The sequence below is a fragment of the Poecilia reticulata genome, linkage group LG10, assembly GCF_000633615.1.
Source record: "Poecilia reticulata strain Guanapo linkage group LG10, Guppy_female_1.0+MT, whole genome shotgun sequence".
In the NCBI taxonomy this organism is placed as follows: domain Eukaryota; kingdom Metazoa; phylum Chordata; class Actinopteri; order Cyprinodontiformes; family Poeciliidae; genus Poecilia; species Poecilia reticulata.
This window is the reverse complement of record NC_024340.1, coordinates 15,342,496-15,366,837: the sequence shown is the minus strand read 5'-3', so window position 1 is coordinate 15,366,837 and position 24,342 is coordinate 15,342,496. Positions and strand designations below refer to the sequence as shown.

Below are 24,342 nucleotides of genomic sequence, written 5' to 3'. Positions count from 1 at the left end.
GACCCAAACGTCGGAGGTTAGCAGTGCATTTCATTTAATTTCATCAGTTTCTCAAACCTGACAACTTTTTTTCTTTCACAAAATGAAAGAAGAAACTGGTTTTACAAAATAGCTGTTTTCTGTTTAGGTGATATCACCACAGCTCTATCGGACTGATTTAACTTATGTTTAAGCCTGTCACTGTCTCCACTTTGTTTGCTTTGAATGTATGACTCTGTACTATAGTAACAGCTTTATGTTAGAGCAGACCACTTAATGAAAACGCAATTTTTCTTATTACCATCATTCACCATAAATACCAAGTGAATCTGTAAACGACAACTTAATTTTTCCAAACTAACATGCAATGAAAGAGAATGAGCAAAAAGCTGTGGAGAAGCAAGGGAGAGCCAGACAAACCCTCTCGGGAGTTAGCTGAAGGCGCCAGGCTGTCAAATAAATTCAATGCCCTCTCTCTCCTCTTTGTGGCTTTAAAAACATTAATATTTCTGTGAAGCTGCACTTTACTCATTTTAATGTGCAAATACAAAAAGTACATTTCTCTCACTGGACGGAAGATTTTTTTACGGTACGACAAATTTCTCTCATGCTGTAAAACCAAATAAAGATTAAACACAATTGATCAAGCTGATGAATTATGACATAAAAAATCCAATTTATTTTCATTTAGGCATTTCATACCCATAAACAAACTATCTTATATTGATGTAAAGACCTATTATATGTCAGTTTGCATTCAAATGTAAATAAATACTTTTATGAAATTACAGAGAAAAATGATGATGGACGCCCTCAGTATTATTTCAGCTACTTTTATATTTGGATGTAGATATTAGCAGTGGCGCAACTACACATTATTTAGGTGGATGTGAAAACATAAATCCCCCCCCCCAGGAAACGATACGTGAAAGGTAAAACTCGCTATATTTACCTCATTATGTGCGCGAGGTGAAGGAGCGTGAGGCGCGCTGAAGTGTTTGGGAAAACATCATTGGTGCGCCGCCCCTCCAGACTGGGACTTAAAGAAATTGATTTTTACTAAATGAACTTAATTTACTATCCAGGTGAAAACTCATTTTAGACATTCCAACATGTGTTGCAAGATAAACATTTTCATTGTAACCTAAATATAAGTTTAGCAGCTAGCTACCCTCTCTTTCTTTTATTTATCTTCTGTGACATCCAAAAGAGGAGCCAGTAAAAACAACACATTCAGACAGCAGGGAAACCAGATGTGTGTCTTGCATTACATAGTTCGGTCCACTGTGTTGTTTTCAAAGTCTCAAATAAATTTATTTAGTCTCAGTTGGCCCTTGTGTTTACGACATGGATGCCCTGGTGACATGTTTTTGATACATTTCTTATTTCTACATCTGTCTGGATAACATTCTCCTCCATGCTGTTCTGTTTCCATTGCACTCTTCCAACAGCTGAACACTTTTCTCTGGACAGCCATTACCCATCGTTTGATTTCATCACTATGGGTCCTACTGTGAAAGCAGCAGGCAAAAAGCTGAAAAGGTCTAGAAATCCTGGCGGTAAGGAATGCATCAAAACAACAAAACGCTAGTCCTGAGGCACTTGTCACTCAGTTCTACAATAAAAAAAGATAATTGTAGTAACAATCATAGGGAAAAAATGCCCCATTTAGAGAACAAAAAGCAATGGTAAGAATTCTGATGGAGATGGCAGAGACACAAAGAAAGAACGACTGACTGTGTGTGCACAAGAGAAAAGAGGCTGCACAGCCTGTGCTGGCAGTGATAAAGGGTAATGAGTTATTGCATTCACAGGTACACAGTGCTCACATATATCACAGCTCTGTCAGCTCCGTCTGACTCGTGACTGAATGTTTCAGCCTGATCTCACTCAAAATCACAAATCCTGGAGTACTTGTGTGGCGTTTATGTACGAACATTAGACACATCTTTGATTTGCTCTTTTCGCGTGGCTCCACGAAGACTCATTAGTCTGGCCAAGCGAAGGGCAGGAAAACTGACTGATGAGAGAATGAGGAAGAGAGGCGAAGAGAGAAAAGAAAACCATGGAGGAAAAGTGGCTTCTCCTCACATCACCATCTCAGAACAAGGCTGGCAGCCCACACTAATGAATTGGACTGTCCCGTGCTAATGAATGGAGTCTAGAGAGGAGCAGAAGGAAATGAAGGGAGTAGTGGGATGTCAAACCACATGAACGATGAAGTAACTCATAACAGGGCCTATATTACCGGAGCCTATTAGTTCTCCTGTCTCCACTAGTGGTGGGCGTAATGAGGTTGTCTCAAGAGACCAGACCAATTCTTAAAGATGGTAGTTGAAAAAACAAAGTTATACTCTGTTTTAGATGCTATTTAATGAAGCAACCCGCCAAATACATCCTCAGACCCAGGAACAATTGTATTTTATTGCAATTTAAGGAAAGTTTCAAACTAAGCAATTCTAAGATCTGTAATGATGGCGTAATAAAACATTTCTAACTGGTTTTAACCTCCTACTTTACTGATACTAAATAATGGTACTGCAAGAAAATGATCAAACTGTAACATAGAAAACACATTTTTACTCATATTTACCCATTTTCTCATTTGCACAGACAAGTTCACCTTTTAAAAAATACTAACAAACATTTTAGATTGATGCAGAACAGCACAAGAGGTGCCAAAAGAGTTATTTTTCTTTTTGCAAAATAGTATAATATATCTTCTATTCATATGATGACATCATTGCAACTTCATTCAGCGGTTTGTCAATTATTACTTGGAAAAAGTACTTTCCTTAAATAATTACTATTGTGTTGTTTTCAGGGAGACCATGAGTATTAAACCGTGTCATTCACCTAAGATTTGAATAAACTGACTGAGCTCACAAGATTGCTTTAGAGTCTTTTTAACAAATTCCCAAGTAGCTACTTTCATACATTTCTCCAGATTTTATTCTCATTACCATATAAATACTTCTATAAATATTTCTTTCATTAACCCACATTACAGCTTGAGATGTTGCTGTTTCTATTTTCATCGCTGGTGGTTCTTATGTTATCCAGCAATGCCCCAATTTGGCTCTCCAGACATAATGTCATCACTCTTTCATAATGTTTAGCAGTTATCCTAGCTGCTTTGTGCTCATTTCAATTTCAAATCAATTCCTTTCTTGGCAAAACCAGCCAATCCAGAAGCATCATTTATTTTCCTTGGTGTTGATTGGATGTCAACCCAAGATAAGGAGAGTTAAGATTTTAAGTTTTGTGGTTCTGCTTAGATGGTTTCCACTAAACATATATAACATCATATATATGAACTTGCCATATTAAAATATGTACTTATAAGATTTTTTTAGAGTTTAGGTTTAACACAACAATTTTTTTTTATTATGAAATACCTCCTTACCAACTGAAGCTGGATTCACACAGGAATCTCAGGCACTTAACAGTTTGGATAAGTTATATCTGTAACAGTGACTTTATTGATTAATTTTCAAATTACATTATAAACCTTTATTTATGATCAATATTATGTTTACTGGTTGAAAGCCGTAACAGATACCAAAAGAAAAGTGTCCTAAGCTGTTAAGAAAGGGATATTTAATGCTGTAATCTGTATCTGTATTTACTGTAATCTGCTAAATCGGCACATATTAATAAATGTATACAAAACCAGAATGTCTGTCCTAAGAGGGATATTGATTTATTGGATTGAATAGTCTCTGAGTTTGTCCAGTTACTGTAATTCTTAGAAAGCATTAACAGGCAAAGAAAAACAAATGTAAGTGTAAATTTAATGGTGTGGACAGTTTAAACCATAGCTGTTCTAAGGAACACACAACAAAACACAAAGAAGAACATCAGACACTTTTTAAAAGTATATCTTAATATAAACATTTTATTCAGTGCATTTTTGTGTATACAACAAATAATAAACAACTGGAAGCTATCAGACAGCTGTAGTGCCTGTCTGTATATGCTGTTTTATCAGATTTAGCCTGGTAGTTTGGAACACATGATCCAACATGGGTTAATACACATAGCCTACATCATGCAGCTCTAGACCAGTATTTTCCCTGCTCTCTCCCATGCAACAGATAGATTCACCTAATACAAACCACCTCCAGAAGAAATCAAGAAAAAAGTCTCCCAAAAGCATGTACTAGAAATAAGTCATGTAGCTGAAGGAAAGAGTACATAGCCCACAAAAGGGTCCTTTTTGTACATATTTGTGTACATGCCCTGTGCAAGAAAGGGAAGAAGTCTGTTTTTGTACCTTTTTGTTTGCTTTTCAGTTTTATAAATTTGACGTTTCCTATAAAATGTTAAGCCACCTAAAAGTCCACAGTATTCCTTTTTTAATAGAAAATATCACCACAATAAGTTACTCAAACACATAACAAGCATCCTGGATAGTTGGGGAAGGGCGGGGTCCTCCACCATGCTCCTATGGTGACATTTATCAGTCATTAGAGGTGGAGAACGAAACAAGAATGGCTAACGGGGAGGAGGATTGAAGTATGACACAAGCACAAAGAAGAAACGGATCACGAGGACAAGAGCAAAAGACAGTGTGACACATTGGTAACAGAAGGGAATGGGGACAATAAATAGTAATTTCCATTCTTCCCTCACTGAGCATATCAGCAAAAAGCAAGATATCGAGCCAGGTTGCCAACAAGTTATGTTTTCTCAACAAAAAACCTTTACTTCCCTTCACCAAAAATGTACAATGAAAAAAAGAAACACCCATCTTTATCTCAACCGTATGTTGGCTTGTTTTTTGTTTTTTTTAGCAGCTTAAAGGGACACTCTTTCAATCCGTCTTTGGTTTGCTGAAACTCATCCTAACAACAAAGAAACAATGACATGAGCAGAGAACAAGAGGAGATTCCAACAAAAAAACAGTTAACAATTAAAAACCTCTCTCAGCTTGTTCAGAAAATTAGCAAAAAGAAAAAGTGCAGTTGTGGCATCTCTCAGACAGAAAAGAAAAATGAAATAAATAAATAAATAATCAAGAGAGCCACGCTGCTCCTTATATTTCAGGTCAGTTGAACATAGGCTTCATTTTCCCATGCTAAGGAGCTCAGTCTCTGAGCGTGTGCATTAGGACGCAGGAGAGCTACCATCCGGCTGGCCAGGAGGACGAGGCTGAGCCATGCCAGGGAGTTTATAGGCTTTGTATTCACAGAAGCATGGATGAGATGGTGATCAGGGCGTTTTTATTGTCCCACTGCAGCCTTTATGGACAAGAATCATTACTGGCTGCCCTGAACACCTGCATATCTACCTTGCTGTCCCTCTGTGACATATGCACAAGTGATTGGTGTTTGCATGACCCAAGAAAGTGATTGGAAAATGACAGTATCATAGATAAGGATGAGTAAACTCATTAACAAAAAGAATGTGGTAACAATATTAAATAAATATTTGGCAAAAACAAAAATTTGGTTATGACGAGAGTGACCTGTGTGAGATTACGTTTGTTATTCTAGATGCTGCTTTGATGAATACTTTTTTCTGATGATATGTGGGCGTTTTAATGTGTGGATTATTGTCGTAGCTAGTCCTGAACCGTTGATCGGCGTCTGCTTAGATTCCCGCTCTGTGAGAGGTAAGGTTTCAAGGTTCGGCCCCAGGCCTGGGTTCAGCTACCGGGCTACGTCGACTCGTTCTGGCTCACGGCTTTGCCTCCGTTGAGGACAGCTGAGGCACTCCGACTCTTGGTGGGTGTGCCGCTGCCGGAGCGTGAGAACTCTGTCAAGTCATGGAGAGATGGCTCCCTGTACATTGCCACTGTGGAGAGACAAGGGAAAGTGGAAATCAGACCAACTCATGTCAATATGTAGATAGATGTTAACAGTCAAGAAAGTAAACAGCAACTGCCATTCAACTGTGCAAACAGAAGCACTTCATTGGCTGGCATTTGTAAAGAAGTTAATCCAGGAGTGCCATTCATTTTTCCTTAGTCCTGATCGGGTTTATCACCAAGATATTAGTGTCTTCTAAGAGGATTTACACTGTGTGTATTAACACATAATAAGGTATATTTAGTGTTTGAATTATGTTATAGTTCTAAGAGTTTTTATAGGTGTTTGTCAGATTTAGCTATTGTGGTCCATAACTCTCTTGAATACTGTGTCCTGTATTGTGTGTAAAATAAGGCCGGTGGGTTGCCGGTTTGAGCCCCGTCCATCTGTCTCCATCTTCGTGTCCCGGAGCAAGACACCTCACCTCCAGTACCTGCTGGTGGTGGTCAGAGGGGCTGGTGGTGCCAGTGCATGGCAGCCTTACTCCTGTCACACTGCCCCAGGACAGCTGGGGCTACAGTCCAGTAGCTTGCCACTATCAGTTAGAGAATGTGTGCGTGTGTGTGAATGACTGACTGTAGTGTAAAGTGCTTTGGGGTCTTCTGGACTTGATAAAGTGCTATTCAAGTACAAGCCATTTGCTAAACACTTCAGCCTTATCTGTGCACCATCGTTTACACCATTTCCTTTCCTGCAAGATTAAAAGTAGTTTCCACTGTATGACTTCCACTCTGTACCCAAAGTAATGCACATCTTCACTTGGATTGCAGTTTTGTTTTAGCTTTTGTTTTCTCACATCAAAGCTCACACACCAATAAAACTCAACATCAAAGAGTTGAATATTTTTGAGCAACAATAATTAATACAACTGGCAAACATTCAAGGTTAGAATTTTTGGAGTAAAATACACCAGAAAGATTCCTTTAAAAAGAAAGCATATATTATTTAAAAGGAATCTGTTTATCTGTGTCATGCTAAATTAAGGCACAGCTGGTGACTTAACTGAAGAAAATAATGCATTTAGCTGATTCATCAGAATATTCTGAATATATCTGAATATTTCTCTGTATCCTTTTTTTATAACACAAACAGGAACACCTCTTGCTGTGTTTACTGACACTCAATATGACCTGATGCCACACATACACTCTCTACAATGACAGCCACCCCTAGAAACAATGTGCACAAAGAGCCTTAAATCTCCAGCCTTATTGTACCATCTTTAAATTATTAATACTTATTTTAATAATTGGTGTGTAAACATCAGAATATGTGCAGCAATTTCACAGTTGACTTTTACTGCCAGGGCTAAAAGTGGTGATGAATGGGAAAAAACAAAAAAACAAACTTATATGCCATTCAGTGTGAAACAGGTAATTTTCTTGAAGTAACTTTTTCTCCTCTACTTAAGAAATGTAATCAAAACAGATACTGTACTCTCCACATTTTTGTGAAATTTTGCTTTAGCAATTTAAGATTAAATTAAGACTCTTTGCATATATTTTAAGAGTACCTAGAAATCTGTACCTACATGTTTGCAGGGCGTTCAATTTATTCATATATTTTCTGCCTTTTAGAAATGTTAAAGACAACAACTATGCAAAGTTTTAAACTGAATTTAAAAGCAGAGATTTTAGCTTTATCAAAATGTTTAAAAGTTTAAAATAATTCATGCTAAATATATATATATTTTTTAAAACAGAAAAAAATTAATATGCCTTTGTCTGATCAAATTTCCATTAGGAAAGAGCGTCCTCATCTTCAAACAATCTTCCAAGCTTTTCTTAGTTGCACAACATTTTATGAAAAGATGATTAGCACTTGTGACTGCTAATGCACTTTGATTGTATTGAACTGGTTCTGAATGAATAAATTACAGCAGTCTTGTAGGACCCACAATTTAATCAGTTCTGTGAAAACTCTTGTCTTGCATTTATGGTTTACAAATAAACTGAACAGAAAACCGTAAATTAGGTAATAAGATTAGAGAAACTGAAAGACAGTTTAACAGATGAATCATAATTTTTAAATGTGAAAATGTTAACACTACAGTTAACAGTTTTTTGTGAGCAATTGTTCTTTGTAAAACTGCTGATTCAAGGAGGTCACAGTAAAAAGTCTTGGTGGTGAAGTAAAAAGGGGGAAAAAAAAACTATTCCCAGAATGCCATTATAAATTCAAGAGTTGCTAATGCTTGAGCTTTGCTGTGTGTGCAGGACCAACTCAATGTGCATCTCAGCAGCTGCCTTTTCAGGAGAAACATCAGTAATTTGATGTTCACAGTCTTTGGTTTCAGGATGTGTTCAACATCCTGCTGCCTAAAATGCTATTTGATGTTTATTCCTCAGGGGTCTGTGGCTGAAACTGCACATCCAGCCCTTCAGACACTTCACTTAGACCAGCACTTTTATATTGCAGCAGCAACCAGAGACCACACCCCAACCCCTTACACACATCAATCACTGGCAGTATTTCACTGTAAACAACTGACCACTGGAAAATAGTTCACAATATATTCCATGATTATCTAAATGCACTTAAGCTTATGATTTTAATGTGATGTAACGGTAATTTTTCATTTTTAAACATGACAAATGAAAATAAACACCCTACCTCAAGCTGTTCAAACTCCCCTATATCTGACCAGCTCCTAGATAAAAACACTTCTTTGTGATTCATATCAGAGCGTGTTGCAAAAAGTGTAAGAGGATTTCCATGTTTGGTTTGAATAATGTCAGCTTTACATGTTTTATCCAAAGTGGAAGAAAATGAGAGGCTAAGAGCTGCACCTCAGATACTGGAACCAGTAGAGCAGTGAGTAATGTCAAGAGACGATGGCATCACCAGCACAAGAAGCTTCCTAATTGGTGCTCGGTAACGCTGTGGTCGCTGAATCTTTATGACATGCTGGAACAAATTCTCTCTTTTTCGCTTTGCGCTTTTGAATCTTTGCAGTGGGAAAGTCTTAATGAATGAATACATATGACCAAAATAAGAATTGTATAAGTAGCACAGTAACATAGAGGACAACTGGTGGTTTTATGTATGATATCTGGCATCACAACTGTACTATAACAGAACATTTCGCTTTACATTTTCTTTTTTTTTATTCTAAGTGACTGTAGGTTTTTTTTTTCAGATGCATTTTGGAAAATCATAACTTTGGTAGCCAGTTTGCTTGTGTTTGAGAAGTCCTGAATAGTGAGGTACATGTAGGTGTAACATCCACCTTAACTCAGACATGGACAGTTGAAATTCAGCTGCCAACTACTCACCTTATTCATTCAGAAAAATAAAGACAAATCAAACAAAAATATTATCTTGAAACAGATTAAGCATGAATAAAATCCTTCATACAAATCTGTCCAAGCATTTTTACACCTTGAATTATAATGCTGAACTGGAAACAATTAAAACACATGATCAGCATTCTGTGTTCAATTTGGTCATGAATGCGTTTGTATTTAGACTGTGACAGCATGCATTATGTATATTGTGTTTAAAATGTAAAAATCTGTTTTAAAGTATTTAGATTTAAAACATAATTGTCATCTTGGAACATGAGTTTACATGTTTGTTAAGTTTACCTGATTTTTAAAAAATGAACATCTTTTCAAGAAGCACTATAATCTGGCATTTAAAAAACAGTAAACTGTGGGGACTTTGTTTTTTTTTTGCCTACCATCTTTCTCTCTGTGGTTGGTTTCAGAATAAACTGGTCATTCCCCAACTTGGTTTGTCACAGGGTACAACTGTTTGAACATTTAATTATTGTTCTTAAAGTAGATATGAGTTAATTTTAGCCTTACCAAAATAACAAAAGGACCTTTTTCTTAAGTTATATTTCTAATAAAGGCAAAAAGTATCAACATAGTTAGTGTTGGATTCCAAGACAGGTCCCTAATGAATTATGCTACAGGAATTTATTTCTTTTTCCAGGAAAGTAATCCTGGATAATTATGTTTTTTCTCTCTGCTCTGTGCTTTCAAACTTGTCGGTCACAGCAGATGGAAACTGTTACTGTATCAGAGTCTGCTGGAATACATGCTACTAATCATTTTTCTGTTAATTTTAGTAAAAACATTTTTTTCTCTTTTGCAATCAGAGTGTGGTTGATTTTTTAAAGAATGAAAGATTGCGCTAGTGCAGCAGTAGATTTTTTTTAAAATTGATTTTTACCAAGGTGATGATAGGTGCAGTGTGTAATTATTTATGAGTTAAGAGAAAATACATTTATTGACGTATAATTTAAAAGAAAGTTGACCACATGTATGACATAATTTACCACTTTATATCATTTTCAAAGTTTACCTACAAAGAATAATCAAGAACAAACTGAGGCTGAGAAAATCTCACTCAATATATAATTTTTTTTTTTTTAAGAGGACTGTAGTGAGAGCGTGTCTACTGGACTATGTTTTTTACCCACATGTGATCATGGTGACACCCCCGATGATGCAGATCTGCTGATGATGTCACTAAAAACAGGCTGGTGTGAAAGTGTTCAACTGACACACCAGATGGTTTGAAACCATCTGAAACCATGAACAGCTGTGATAAATCTGATTTATATATATTTATATATATATATATAAAACACTTGACAGGTGATTGAATTGAACATACTTTCATGAATCACAGAAATAAAGCATTCACCACTTAGTAAATCACTTTTACTGAAGCCTAAAAGTAATTACAATTTTTGCAAGCGTGGTGCAATAAGCATCTGCAAAGCTTCAGACTTGGAAAGACAGATTCATGTTTTTCATTCTGTTTCCCACTGTGCTGAAAGCAATAAAATCAAGGTTTGAATGTATTTTGTATAGTTTGGTGGCTCCAAGACTTCAACGCACTCAGGATTTCTTTGAATGTACCAATTTAAAGAATGACTTTAAACTGGCAAAGTTCCTCTTAGTGCCCCTGTGTACACTGAAGATAAAAAAGATACATAGAAGACATGCCTGTTCCCCAGACGGGTGCTCCGTCTATAACACATGTATTTCCGGGCATGAAATGTCAAAATACTTCTGTTAAAGTGGTCACTTTACTGCACTAGAACAACTCAAGCTCCTATGAGATTGCTATGGATACTTGGGAAAAGAAGGTGCTTCACAAGCAATAATGGATCCACAGAAATCTACCTCAAAAAGGAAGCTCTGTTACTAATGGACCACATGTGGATGAAATGGTGGAAGGAAAACATATCTGAAAGCTCCATATAAAATGTTTACAGGTGCAAAAATATGTTTGTTTTTGTTTTATATGTAAAGTTAAATTAGGCTGCACAGTGGCGCAGTTGGTAGAGCTGTTGCCTTGCAGCAAGAAGGTTCTGGGTTCGATTCCCAGCTCTGGTCTTTCTGCATGGAGTTTGCATGTTCTCCCTGTGCATGCGTGGGTTTTCTCCGGGTACTCCGGTTTCCTCCCACAGTCCAAAAACATGACTGTTAGGTTAATTGGTCTGTCTAAATTTCCCCTAGGTATGAGTGTGTGTGTGCATGGTTGTGTGTCCTGTGTGTCTCTGTGTTGCCCTGCGACAGACTGGCGACCTGTGCAGGGTGAACCCCGCCTCTCGCCCGGTACGCTAGCTGGAGATGGGCACCAGCAACCCTACCGACCCCACTGAGGGACAAGGGTGCAAGGAAATGGATGGATGGATGTAAAGTTAAATTCCATTGGCTACCGTTTAAATTAGAACCAACACCAGAAAAAAACTGTTTGGTTTTTCTCAAGCTAAAAACCAAACTGCATTTCACTCCTTCTGTCTCGTCTCTGCATTGACAGAGTCTTGTTGAAGATGAAAGGACTGTGGCAGAGCAGAACCCTCTCTCTCTCTCTCCTGGCAGCTTTCTGTGTTCTCCACGCTACCACACACATCGCCTGGATGGGTGGGGTTTTCTGTAATTTCATTTAGTGAAAATAAACTGCTGGTGCTACTATTCAAAGCGCTGAAGCATATTGTCTGTGCGGCTTCTGGTCACAAACAACCTCATTCTGTACTGGACCTGTAACAGACTGCGACCAGCTGGAATAAAGTACTGAAAAGGCACATGCCAGCTTCTCTGAGAAGCATACATTAACAGATTTGACAGCACATTTAGCTTTTAGTAAAGAAACAGAACGTAAGCCAGTGAATAAATATAAAAATCCTTCTAGAAAAACAGTAATTCTCATTTAGAGATGCACACGTCATTGGCGATTGCATTATGTTAATTTCTGGAAGCTAATGTTAGAGATTTTAGCCAGATGTAATCAGACTCTGATCTCTGAAAATGCTCTACTTTCAGAGGCTCATACATTTTCACCAAATGTCTCATGCCCACCAAAAACAATTTGATAGATGCAATCTATTTTATTTTTTTCTTGAATATCCCTTTATAGTCTCCGTAAACTTCCAAGCCAAAGTCAACAATTTCTGAAAATAACAAGTCACCGGAACCTTTCATCAATGTGGACAAAGTTCCCGTAAAGTGTGACATTTTCCAAATAAATGTGGGTTAAAATCCAGTGAGACTTTTCCTTTTTCCTTTTCATAAAGCATTTTTTGACGGATGTGACTTATACTTACTACTTACACTTATTAGCCTGGAAAATATGGTACTTAAATTGCCGAATAATAAAAATTGGTTGATGATTGGAAAGCTTCAAGTGCAAAAAAATAGCAAAAAATAAGAAGAAATCAGAAAGGATGCAATACTCCTCGACTGTACTGTGATGTTAGTATGAACTAATTCTGAACCAGCACAGCTCGAACCTAAACATGAAGGAATCAAATGGAGGATGCCTACCTTTCAGAGGTTTGGGGAGGAAGTGGGCTGCTGGCTTGTTCTTTTTGACATGGTTCCCCTTCATGATTTCTCCTTCCTTGTTCAGACCGAGGTACCAGCCCCTGCCTGATTGCTGCTGTCGGTAGATCATGGAGGAGTATGTCACGTAGTAGTTCTCAAACACCGACTCCTTAAATTTGCACTCTGCTGTGAAGTGTTCCTGTGGAAGGGGACAAGCAGGGACAGTTTCAAGCAGTTGCTGGCCAGTGCTTCACAAAGTCTCAAGAGTCTTGGAAATGGCACACGCAGCAAATTTGCTATTGTTCCTTCTGTACAAGGAGGGCTTAATAAAGTTGTGGTGTAAAGAAAACACCTAACAATGTAGGCTCTTTTCTGCCTACACTGTTAGGCAGAAAAGAGCACATGAACTGTCCCATGGCTCCAGGCCTTTATAGCAGCGTTCTAAATCATTTTATTCCATTCACTGTTATGAATAATGCAGCACCTCATGGCAGAGATAATAGAAAGATACCATTACCAAGGAGCATTAATAAAACACACAGGTCAAATTAATTGTACATTCATATTTGGTCTCATCTCTTAATTATGTATGGACTCTTCCTTGCCTTTCACAGTTTTGTTGAATGTTATATTTTAATAGACAAGCATATTTTTTTACAGCCATTACATTTATTTTTTTACTGTACGGATCTAATAGTCTAATTTAACAGATGAGTGTTTTAAATTCTTTCACAAAGGAGCTTTAATAGGTTTATATGCAGTCCCTCTGCAATTAACACAGAGAAGATGCTCATTACTTTCAATCACTGAGGCTGTAGAAAGACTGTAAACACGCTGTTTGAAGAATGAAGAACCATTAGTGATTAGTGTCGTGGTTCATTAAGCAATAATTCACCAGAAGGGTTATTACATAATTTATAATATTTACAGAATAATCAATAAAATAATAACACAGACTTGTTCCTGTAACACTTGCTCATCTTTTCTCCGTATTTCAGTCACTTACATAAACAGCAGTAATTATTGTAGTTAACTACCATGGAGGAAGCTTTTAGTTCATTAGCTCAGACACAAAAGGCAACAGAAGCACAAAAATACATAAAGCTCAAATGTGACAGACTTTTGATCATATCCAAATGACGTTAGTTAGACTATAAGATCAAAAGGCTCATCTCATATTAGAGCTACACCTAAGATAGCTCTCTAAGTGTATCTGTAAAATCATTTTGTAGTCTCGCTTCAAAATGATTACAGTAGATCTAAAATGTATCTTTTATCACATCAGTTTTAGATTTTTGTCTTTAGTTTCTTTGCAGGAGCAGCTTAAAGCATTTTCTGTAACTTTATTTTATTTTCAACTAACAAACATTATCAAATGATGAACATTTTGGGAGATGTTCTAGATGTTCTTGATATAATCTGGATTTCTCAGTCATCTGTTGCTAATTTTTCTTCTGTAACTTGTCCATTTATTCAATTTTTCTTCAGTGTCAGTCTTTCGTGGTCTTATTTTTGGTTTGTGTCTTTTTTTTCTTTCATGTTTTCCTTCTTCAACAATTCCAGCCAGTTAGTGATGTAGTTCTTGAGACCAAGACTTTTAGGGTACATCAAATGAACAGTATCACTGGGAGGAGGTGGTGGAGTTCAAGCTCATCACAGATTAACTGTCACATGTACTTAACATAGCAAATATGCAAAGAACATTTTTATAAAAGTTACATATTGCAGATTTAGGGCTTTGTGAATCTTGGTAAATTTCTTAATTTACCAAGAATAAATGTCACTTATTACACACTAAAATTTTAATAAAATCCTTTTTTATTGTGACTGCCAAATGTAGCATGTGCTTCTGTTTTAAATAATTAATAAATACACTTTATCAGGAAGCACAGGACAAATATTTTCAGTGCAGCTCTCATATCTTCCAATTATAAAATTCTTCAAGTAAACAAATCAGTTAAAATCTGTATTGGAAACTAGAAGCTTTACAAAGCCTGCCAACTTATTCTGATCAGTGAATCTTTGCAAAAAAAGAGAGACAACTCAAAAAAGGCTGCTTCAAAACTGGAACGAGTGACTCCATAAAATTGAGTCTCATTAGTTTGAGTCGCGTTCAACATGGCCATGTGCAGTTGTGCATGTCTTACCAGCTGGTGTTTATAAAAGCTCCCCGCCCCTGGAAACACAACTGACAGCAGTACTTGTAGTGAAAAAGCTGTGATGTAAATACAGTACTCATAATCAATCTAAGATTGAGATATTAATCTATAAAAGCCAAGATTTAGTCTCTCATTGCCGTTTTTTAATCCTTTACAGACATTTTTAATATTGTTTAGCTTCAATGCATCAAAGCCTCTTTCTTCCTCGCTGCATCACTTTTTTTGTCCAAGCTGTTTACTTTCAGGGTCGTGGAGAGACTGGGCAGCGTCCATTGCAGTTTTGCACAAACAGTAATTGGAAGCAAAACAACAAGCTGCTCTTGAGCTTAGTTCTGTTGTACCTCTAATAATGAGCTTATGTGGATTTGGCTGGTTACACATGTCCTGATGAAGAATGAGAGTCTATTGACAAGCAGACAGACGCAGATGGATACACTCACAGCCGGAGCCAAGATTCAGGAGAGGCTGCTGGCTGTAAGTGTCGAACTGGAGCGGATCTCTAGACAGCAGGCCCGTGCCAACTAACACAAAGAGGAACAAAAATGGCAGGGGATCCCCTTCTCCATCCACCGTCTCTCCTAAAACAAGACTGGGATGGACGTTGGATGTTCGAAAGAATTTAAGAAGCATCTTTTTCAGCAAGTTGCATATCGTTCCATTAAACCAACTGGCATGTGAAATAATAAAATAAATGTGACATTTTTTAATCAGTGCTGCTGTGCCAAATGGACTGAAGAAAATCTCAATAGAAATGGGACAATATCTGCATGAAAATAATATATACACACTCATCTTCATATCCTAAAGTCTCAATGGTGCTTTGGCCAAATTAACTTTTAATGATCCGATTCCACTTCATGGACTTTTGTGCACAAGTAATATTACTTTAAAAATGCATAATGACTGACCTCCTTGAAAATGCTACTTTGCATGTTGCCTTAAAACTTTTTATTTTGCTATGGAATAAATGTCCAGTTCAGTTAGAAATATCTACAGCCTAAATAAAATATCACTCTTTTCTTTCTAGGACTTTACATATCAATTACAAGCCCAGGGCTTTTTAATAAATATTAAAATGGCTGATTCTGTGATGTGTTGATTTATATATTTAAGAATCTAGTAAAGACATTTCATCTAATTCATACATATTTTTGGTCATCAGATAATTGTGACAGAGTCATTTAGATTGGTTTTCTGTGCTTTATGAAATTAGCACATTAATTGCCAGTTTTGCCAAAGCGCTGTAAAATAGTCAGTGGGATTTGGGTGTTGGATGTCAGACGCTTTCTTAGTACTTTTGTTCTCTCTGAATATAAAGCTACCACCCAGTGAAACCTTGCACTGAGGCATATTTACAGTTCAAACAGCTCCATGACCTATTGTGTAATGCTTCTTTTATTAGCCAGGCAGGTATATAAAGAAGAACTTTCAATTGCGAGTAGCTTTCAAATGGTACAGTTCTATTAACTTAAAGGAAGTAATTATAACTCTGCAGTGTTTTCTCATGTGCAGCCAGCAGGAGGTGAATTACTATCATAAAGCCTTTAATTTCTCATGGAAAGATGAGCCAAATCAGTGCTAAGGATGGTGTACTGAGTATTCAGCTGCAATATGAAAACTAGAACAACAGCAATCATGCTAATAAAAACACAGCGGAGCACCGCTCAGGTCCCTCCCACCTACTTCAATATTAGTGCGACTCAGAAAAACAAATTATCAGGTGGAGTAGCGACAATGTGTCCTTATGAAGCCAGATGTTGAAAAAAAGTGAAATGGGATCTAAAAGGACTTTTTTTTCTGGCATCTCATGGTTTATTTGTTTTCCAAAAGCACTGGAGAAAAACAGGCAAAAAGTCACACCCACACAGGATTCAAAGTCAATTCAGAGGCATGTAAACACTCAGAAAACACAGCAATTAACGACTAACCCTGTAAATTAAAACCTTACAGCGGTGCTTCTTTACTAACGGCACTGTGCTGACTAAATAGCTGAAAAGAGTGGGATTTAATTATATATTTCATAAGAGTGCAATAAAATGCTAATATGCATGTTCAAGTAAAAGAAGACAAGAATGTATTTTTTCAGATGAATTTCAGAATGCTTATCTATAACTTAAAACATTATTTAACATCTTTTTATATTTTTCTTCAAAAATAATTAACAGAGATTTATTACAAAATTATTTGTGCAGATTTATTAAGTTTTTGTAGAGATCTCCGTTATGTAATTTGACCTTTTATTAAAAGGAATAGTTTTTTTTTCTTGTAGATCACTTATGCCTGTTGATGCATATTCAACACATAGCATGAATCATATTGGAAGCACTTTGCCAACATCTAGAGCTTGGAGTTTCACCAGGTTATGTTTAATTGAGTGATTTAGCATGCTAAACACCAAAATGTATTTACTATGTTTCCAGAAACAGTCTGTAGTTTATTTAGAATCCGACAGCAAAAATACATCCAGTTCATTTTGTATACATTTGTAAAATAATGTCAGGCAGTAATTGGTTAATTGATGTTTTGCTCCCCCTGTCCTGCTTTATTGCTACCTATTACCTTCCTTGTGTCATTTATTTACTCCCTCATTATATTTAGGTCTCATGCCAGATTGTCTCTCATCTCTATCCAAGTTATTGTTTTCTCTACTGTCATGTTCAGCCTATTATATTATGTTTGTTTAGCATCTTCGCTTACACAGGTAGTCTGGCTGTGACTCAGGGCTCTTTTTCAAAAGAGATTTTAAAGCAAATTATCTGCAGGTGTAATTACCAGAGGAAGACACAAGTACCAATTAGAATCTAAATAAAACACTAGAAATGGGAACGTTTTTTCAATTACGCTTTTTCATCATCTGTGAAATAGACTTAAAATCAATGAGGGGACTTAAAATGTATAATTAATTCTTGTAGCTTGTTCAGATCTGATTGCCTTCAGCTGAAGCTTCTTGGGGTATTTAAAATGTCTTTGTAAGTGAATCTTTACTAGTGAAGACCAAGTGTTCGCATAGATCAGAAGAGTTAGTATTCTTATTTTTGGGTGGTTGTTGTGACATTTTAGTAGTTTTTGCATTAGCAGTAGAGCATATGTGTGAGGCATGTGTGGTGACAATGAACTTTGCAGAGCCGGTAAGCAACTTACATTTGAAAAAGTATTAACAGCATTTTTCATGTAAAATGTGATGGTGGTAGGTGTGTTACCGGTTTAGCTTTTTTATATTAAATATCTGACACTGAACACATAAAATAAAAAGAGTATTCTTGCTGAATCGCAGAGATGTCTTGATAAATATTTCCACTTCACAAAAGCTGAACGGTTCAGTCCACTCTCACACCATCGCTGAGCAGTCTAGAGGAGACTCAGCTGGAGCCTCAGTGACTCACACTAATTCAAAAATGACCCACTGAGAAATTAATAACACCACTTGAAAGGCACTTGTGAGTATAAGAGTATATGTGCAAATCGGCTGCTCAAAAGCGAGCCTGCAGATGTAAACGACGAATAAAAGGTGATTTCCTTTATTTTAGTTTGAAGGATTGTAACTGCAAATGTTTACAGATTGTAGTGAAACACTTTTCTTTAAGGATGATGCTTCTTCAGCTCTGATACTGCAGAGACCTTTCACTACTTTTGGAAATGAGTAGACCTAAATAGGTAGTAAAATACTAAATTCTTTCTCTCCCACACATTGATGGTGATAGATGAATATATTATCACTGGCGACTTCTGTTCACCTTCACACATGCTGTTTATCTTGCCTCACACCGTCTGTATATAGACAGAACATTGTATACATAATGTATTTGTGAGCTAAAAACTGTCTCTGTGGGGGAAATGAAAAGAAAATGTTTTAATTCAACAACTGGCCGCGATGGAAGAAAAACGCAGGGTAAATTGTAGTATAATTAGCCATGCTCTCACAATAGTTAAATGTATTATTTCCAGGTAGTCGGATTACTGTTTACCTACTTGTGTTTTTTTCCAATCTCAAGATGAATTGAGTAATGGTGTAAAAAGTCAGGGATTGGAAAATGGTCCAGAAAACAAATGCATACAAATTCCTCGAAGCTGCCAACTGTTTTGGTGAATTTGTGATCCTCAGTTTAAATGGGAGGGGTAGCTGGGTTCAGACATCAGTGAGCTTTGCTTTAGCACCATAGATAACATGGATGCTGCATACAGAACACAGATGAATGCAAAAGAACAAAGAGTCCAGACACCAGCAGCTCCCCAAAAGCTGCTGTCACACTGTGACTGTTATCAATCTTTGACAAAATCTTTTGCTGTGACTCGTGAAAAAATCCAAAGAAAATTGTTGGTGATGAGCTGTGATTGGGGATTTTCAGTCAGAGGCACACAGACTGCCTTTTATGTTTTCTCAACTAAGGAAAACCTACCAAGCACTGTCTGAAAATTTTCAGCCATTTCTTTTTTTTTTTTTGCCAATTTACACAGTTTTCTCCTTTTTTTTCAAGATTATGACTAATATTAAGTGCAACGAGATATTTTGCATTCGGTTTATTCTTAGACCAAAAATGCTGTTAAATCTTTCTGCTTTAAACCAACATTTTCCATCCTACCATATGACAGGAGTTTCCATCATATTAACCCCAGACAGACTGACATGTTTAATTTCCATTGCATTGTTCCAATTGCACGCTGTGTGGAAGAACTTAAAAGATATTTCTGCAGCACCTTCCAAAGATCTTTCATCACATACCCAGAAGTGGAAAATTAATTGCAAATCTTTCTCCATCTTACCAGTAAGTTGGCATACCCAAAATCACTGGTACATGTTTTGTCTAAGGATTGAGTCACCCAGGTAGATGTGTTTTCGCTGCTGAACTCCCCTGACACAGTCTGTGTACCAAAATCTAATTACAAGAAAACTAGCAAGGGAAATTAGATAATTTAATTTCAATCTAAGGAATCGATGTACATCTATAGCCTGACCCCAATTAGAAACACATTTAGAAATTAAAATATGGACTTGTTTTACTTTTGATCACAACATACAGGCTCACCATTCACTCAAGCATGCATGCTCACACATGTAGACATGTAGATCTCATAAAAGCAACCATTCGTACCCCCTCCAAACTGCATCATCTATTGTCTCCCTACTTTTGATTTGGATTCTCCCCAAAATACTGACTTGTGACTGGTTGGTTTAATGTGTGGCTGGAAGGCAGCACTTTGCAACAGCAGCAATCCCAGGAAGACAGGCACTATTAGGTAGCAGGCCTTACATTCAGTACAATTTTCTCTCTAATTTAGCTGAAAAGGGAAGCCCTGCAACCCCCCCAACTGTATTCTTCCAATTTAACAGATCAGTATGAACCGGTTTCCTCATGAGGGTTTTATTTGAAACGGCATAGATGATACATGGTGTGCAGGCAACATGGTTCCAAGTAGACTCCAGCTTTTCTCTTCTCTGTTTGAGCAAGATTTAACACATTGTTACATAACCAACTAAGGTGATGAAGAACAATCCTAATTAAGCACATGGTACTTTTTGCTTCCAATTAAAATTTACCTTCTGATTTTGCTGTTCACAGTGAGTCAGATTTTACAGAAACCATAGCATTTTCTTTGAAATCCAGCCACTTGTCATGTCTCCAGTGTCTCTGACCCTGGACACTGACCCCATGTAGAGATGTGTGAAATACGGTGCAAATATAAAAGAGCGCATACAAAGAACTCATGGCTGCAGGCTTGGTTCTATGCATGCTTGGGCAGGTAACAACAAAAACACTGGCAGACAGCATTGTGCTGTTTTGTGCCAATTAACCCATTCAGTTTTACACAAGTTCTTATAAAGGAATATGTGTGTTATATGAGCACTTGTTTAAGCTGAGATGGGGCTTCCAAAGAGCACTGGGGGAAAAAATGTTTTAAAGAGTGAGTAGATTGTTGGACATTTCTTCAAAACATACTGTTTTCAGTGAGGTGAAAAAAAGCATTTGCATTTCAACAACGTGATAAAATCACAGCACCATGTGGAGCCCTGGCATGATGACTACAGCAGATTCAAGGTGTCCTGGTGGTCTCATCTAATATAAGTGTATAATCTAAACTTTTCCCCCAAAAAACGGACAAGAAGCATTTTGGGATTTGGTGGGTACATCTCTATAGTGTGTATAAACCTCTATATTGTGTATAAACCTTCTTGGCTGCATGATTAAATCACAAAATATTGTAGTGCCAGCATTATTGTTCTCTTATGTAAAACGTATCATCACATGTGGATGGACATTTAATTTATAAATGAAATATGCAGTTTTTACTATGTGCAAAACAAACAAGGGAAAAGAAAGCTCTTCACTCTTTGAATCCTTTAGTTTATTTTTCCACAAAGCAGATATGTCTGGCAATACTATCAACACGCCAAACAGAAAACTAACACCATGGCTGTGGTGGTGTAGCAACAGATAGTGCCAGCTGCCCTGCTAAGGCTGTGGATAAAAGTGCTACTGCCAGCAGTCTCTGCCTGGAATAATCCTGTTTGCAAATACTTTGCATGTTCAAAATTATTTTGTCAATTGTCCCAAAATATGGGATTGTTCAAATAACTTCATCATGTTAGAGAAATGTTTTAGATTGTTGAAAAGTAGTGTGTGTATAGCTGTAGTTACGTATCTCATTATGCAAAATAAACCTTTTGCTCTTTTCAAACTCAGTGAGGAGATTCTTATCTCATTGGTGCCATACAAAATTATAACCTTTTCACCTTTGGTGTGGTTACAACTGCAACCTTTTATATATTTTAATTTTAAAGTTTTTGCGTATTTTTCTTTGCGCAGAATCTCAGGTGGATGAAAAACGTCCATTGTAACATTTAATAAATCAACATAAATGGGCAGATTTCGGTTTGCAAATCCACTCAGGATAAAAAAAAAAACATTTTGGAGGCATATAACACCAAACTGTGTTACCATGGTAATCATTATTATATTTAGGTATAAGCATGGAGGGATTGCACTGCACAACAGAGTGGGTCATAAGGAAAGAACATCATATAAACTAAACTTTGAGAAGTTAAAGTTTAGGGCAAATTGGGTGAAAACAGCATAAAGTACTTTTTATGCTGTTATTTCCAGTTTTTCAGATCTTTATTTAGGTTTATTGGGATTGACATTTTCAATTTTTTGGTGTATTTTTTTTAAATGTCTCAAAAAGAAGCTAAGGATATAAAAATAAAGGTAAAATCCAAAGAGTGTTTTTCTGCTTCTAGTTCACAGAGTGCTCATATTATATAATCAATATCTGACAGCAGAAGTCATACAATAAAAAGTCACAAGATTATTAGATTTCAGATTTTGTTTGTCTGTGCTGGTTGCAATCTGTCTGAAGACCTTTTCCTAAAACGAAAAATCATTGGTAATTTGACTCTTAAGCCTGTCTGTCAGTGGTGAATGTGTGTCTGCTTGCCCTCCGGTTGCATATCCACCGAGCCTGTCAGTCTTGTTAGGGACGCCAATCTCACAGTGGCATTTGGGGGGAAAAAAGACTGACATTACTTGGCCGGTAACTGAATTATTCATAACCTTGCACATTTAATCAAAGAAGAACAGCCAACAACCACCATTACAGATCTCACCGCTTGATTGGCTTATACAATCCTTGAACTATTTATTGTCAAAAACGCTGTTATTCTTTCATCAGGCAGCCTTTATTTCTCTTCTCACTTTCTGTCCCATTTGTGTCACCTAAACCAGACATTCACTTTGAACACAGGTGGACTAAAACCCTCCTGGGGAACAAACACATCCATGTATAAAGACTCACACTGACACTGAGTGAAACACTCACCGACGTGTACAGGTAGCCCTCACTGTTCATTGCTAGATAGAGTTTGGTCTGCACCCCTTGGATGGCCACCACTCGCAGTCCCACTGGAATGAGGTTGAACATGGCTGAAAACAGAAACACGTTTATCACTTACAGGGAAAACACAGCATTTTTAGAGTAACTAAATGGAATACACAAGCAAGATAACATTTCCGAAGCAATGTTAAACTGCTTTGTCAGAGTCCCCTGATTAAAATGTTCCATTTACTTTCAAGATAAGGGAAGATGAAGGAATAAATATTTCACAGACCATGTCAATGCAACAGCCTACAAAATATACCAGCTCTAGGAAGAAAGTATTAAAATGGTTGAGTATTTATTTGACTGGATTTTCTTTTTTTTCTTTTTTTAAGAGTGATGTAATTAAACACATTTTGTGTCCCGAAGATGTATTTGATTCAACTTAACATGTATGCCAATTTGTGGATCTTTTTTGTGAAACACATCTAAGATATATAAAAGAAAATGCCACTGAAGAAGCTTAAATACCTACCGGCATGATACTGCTTGACTTGTTATTGGTTGGAGCCAATAACAAGTCAATGAAAAGACAAGTGCTATTTATTTTCCTGAACCCCGAGCCAAAGTGGTAAATAGGGAATACGTAGGTAATTGGCTTCTGCAGATGTGCTGAAACGGTTTTCACTCTGCATATTTAGTGTTTGAACTATTAAAATAAGAAGTTAAAAACATTTTTTTCATATCACACAAACTAAATATCAGATTAGCCACAGCTAGCTGACAGTTGCCACTCTGAAAATTACTTAACAGTGACCTGAATCACTCTAAATTTACTTCAACTAACCACTACACACGAACACAGGATAAGATTACAAAACCATTAAAATATAATAATGTCTGTGTGGTTCCAGACAAAGCTGCTGGAATATTCTTTGTGGCCGTGCCAACATTTACACAAACAAGAGTCACTTATATAAACCCTGTGGGTTGAACTCAGGCCAAAATACACACACAAAATAAATAAATATAAACCTGTCTGTGATTAGGAAGCTGGATATTGGTTTTATGTCTGAGAGGAGCAGCAGCAACCCAGCTGGTCACTGAGGTATATCTCCACCTAATTAATATCCGCTTGTTCAGTGGTGTGTGTGTGTGCGTGTTTGTATAACTTACTCATATTGAAGTCAAAGGTTGATTATAAGAGTCTACATAAATACCCGTCTCTCTAACAACACAAACTTTGCTTTGTGGTGAGCAGACTACTGCAGGGACTTATTAATGAAAAACCTGACGTGTTTTACTATACTGGGTATGGAGACAAACATAATAATGCTATATTATTTTAAACAATCCCTTTAAGCTTATGTTCATGTTTTTTTTTTTTTTACTTAAACTCTACTGAAGCTCTGGTTCAGTGTATCCTCACTATAAATATCCACATCTCAAACACTTCTGGGTGAAGTGAACTATAGAGGCTTTTTGAAGGGTCATTTTATTTGCTCTCTGTGTCTAAGCGCAGCAGACATCTCTATGTTTGCTTTATAAAAGCATCAGCCAGAAGACTGTATGTTGTATTTACTTTACAGCAGCTTTGAGAAATTAATTTTGCTTTAATGGGAAATACATCCAGGGGCTGCACAGTGGCGCAGTTGGTAGTTTGCCTTGCAGCAAGAAGGTTCTGGGTTCGATTCCCGGCCCCGGTCTTTCTGCATGGAGTTTGCATGTTCTCCCTGTGCATGCGTGAGTTTTCTCCGGGTACTCCGGTTTCCTCCCACAGTCCAAAAACATGACTGT

General features: G+C 37.0%; 1 protein-coding gene across 7 annotated transcripts in view; it reads right to left on the bottom strand.

The window, feature by feature from the left end:
- Positions 1–3,857: 3,857 nt before the first annotated feature.
- The window catches only part of fgf13a (fibroblast growth factor 13a), a 105,388-nt gene continuing 84,903 nt past the window's right edge, over positions 3,858–24,342 (bottom strand). For all 7 annotated transcript variants that reach the window (XM_017307098.1, XM_017307099.1, XM_008420727.2 and 4 more), the window contains 3 exons: positions 22,549–22,652; positions 12,578–12,776; positions 3,858–5,778 (listed from right to left, as the gene is read on the bottom strand). In XM_017307098.1, the coding sequence (XP_017162587.1) occupies positions 5,642–5,778; positions 12,578–12,776; positions 22,549–22,652 (440 nt within the window). In that variant the 3' untranslated portion in view covers positions 3,858–5,641. The remainder of the gene's footprint in view (positions 5,779–12,577; positions 12,777–22,548; positions 22,653–24,342) is intronic.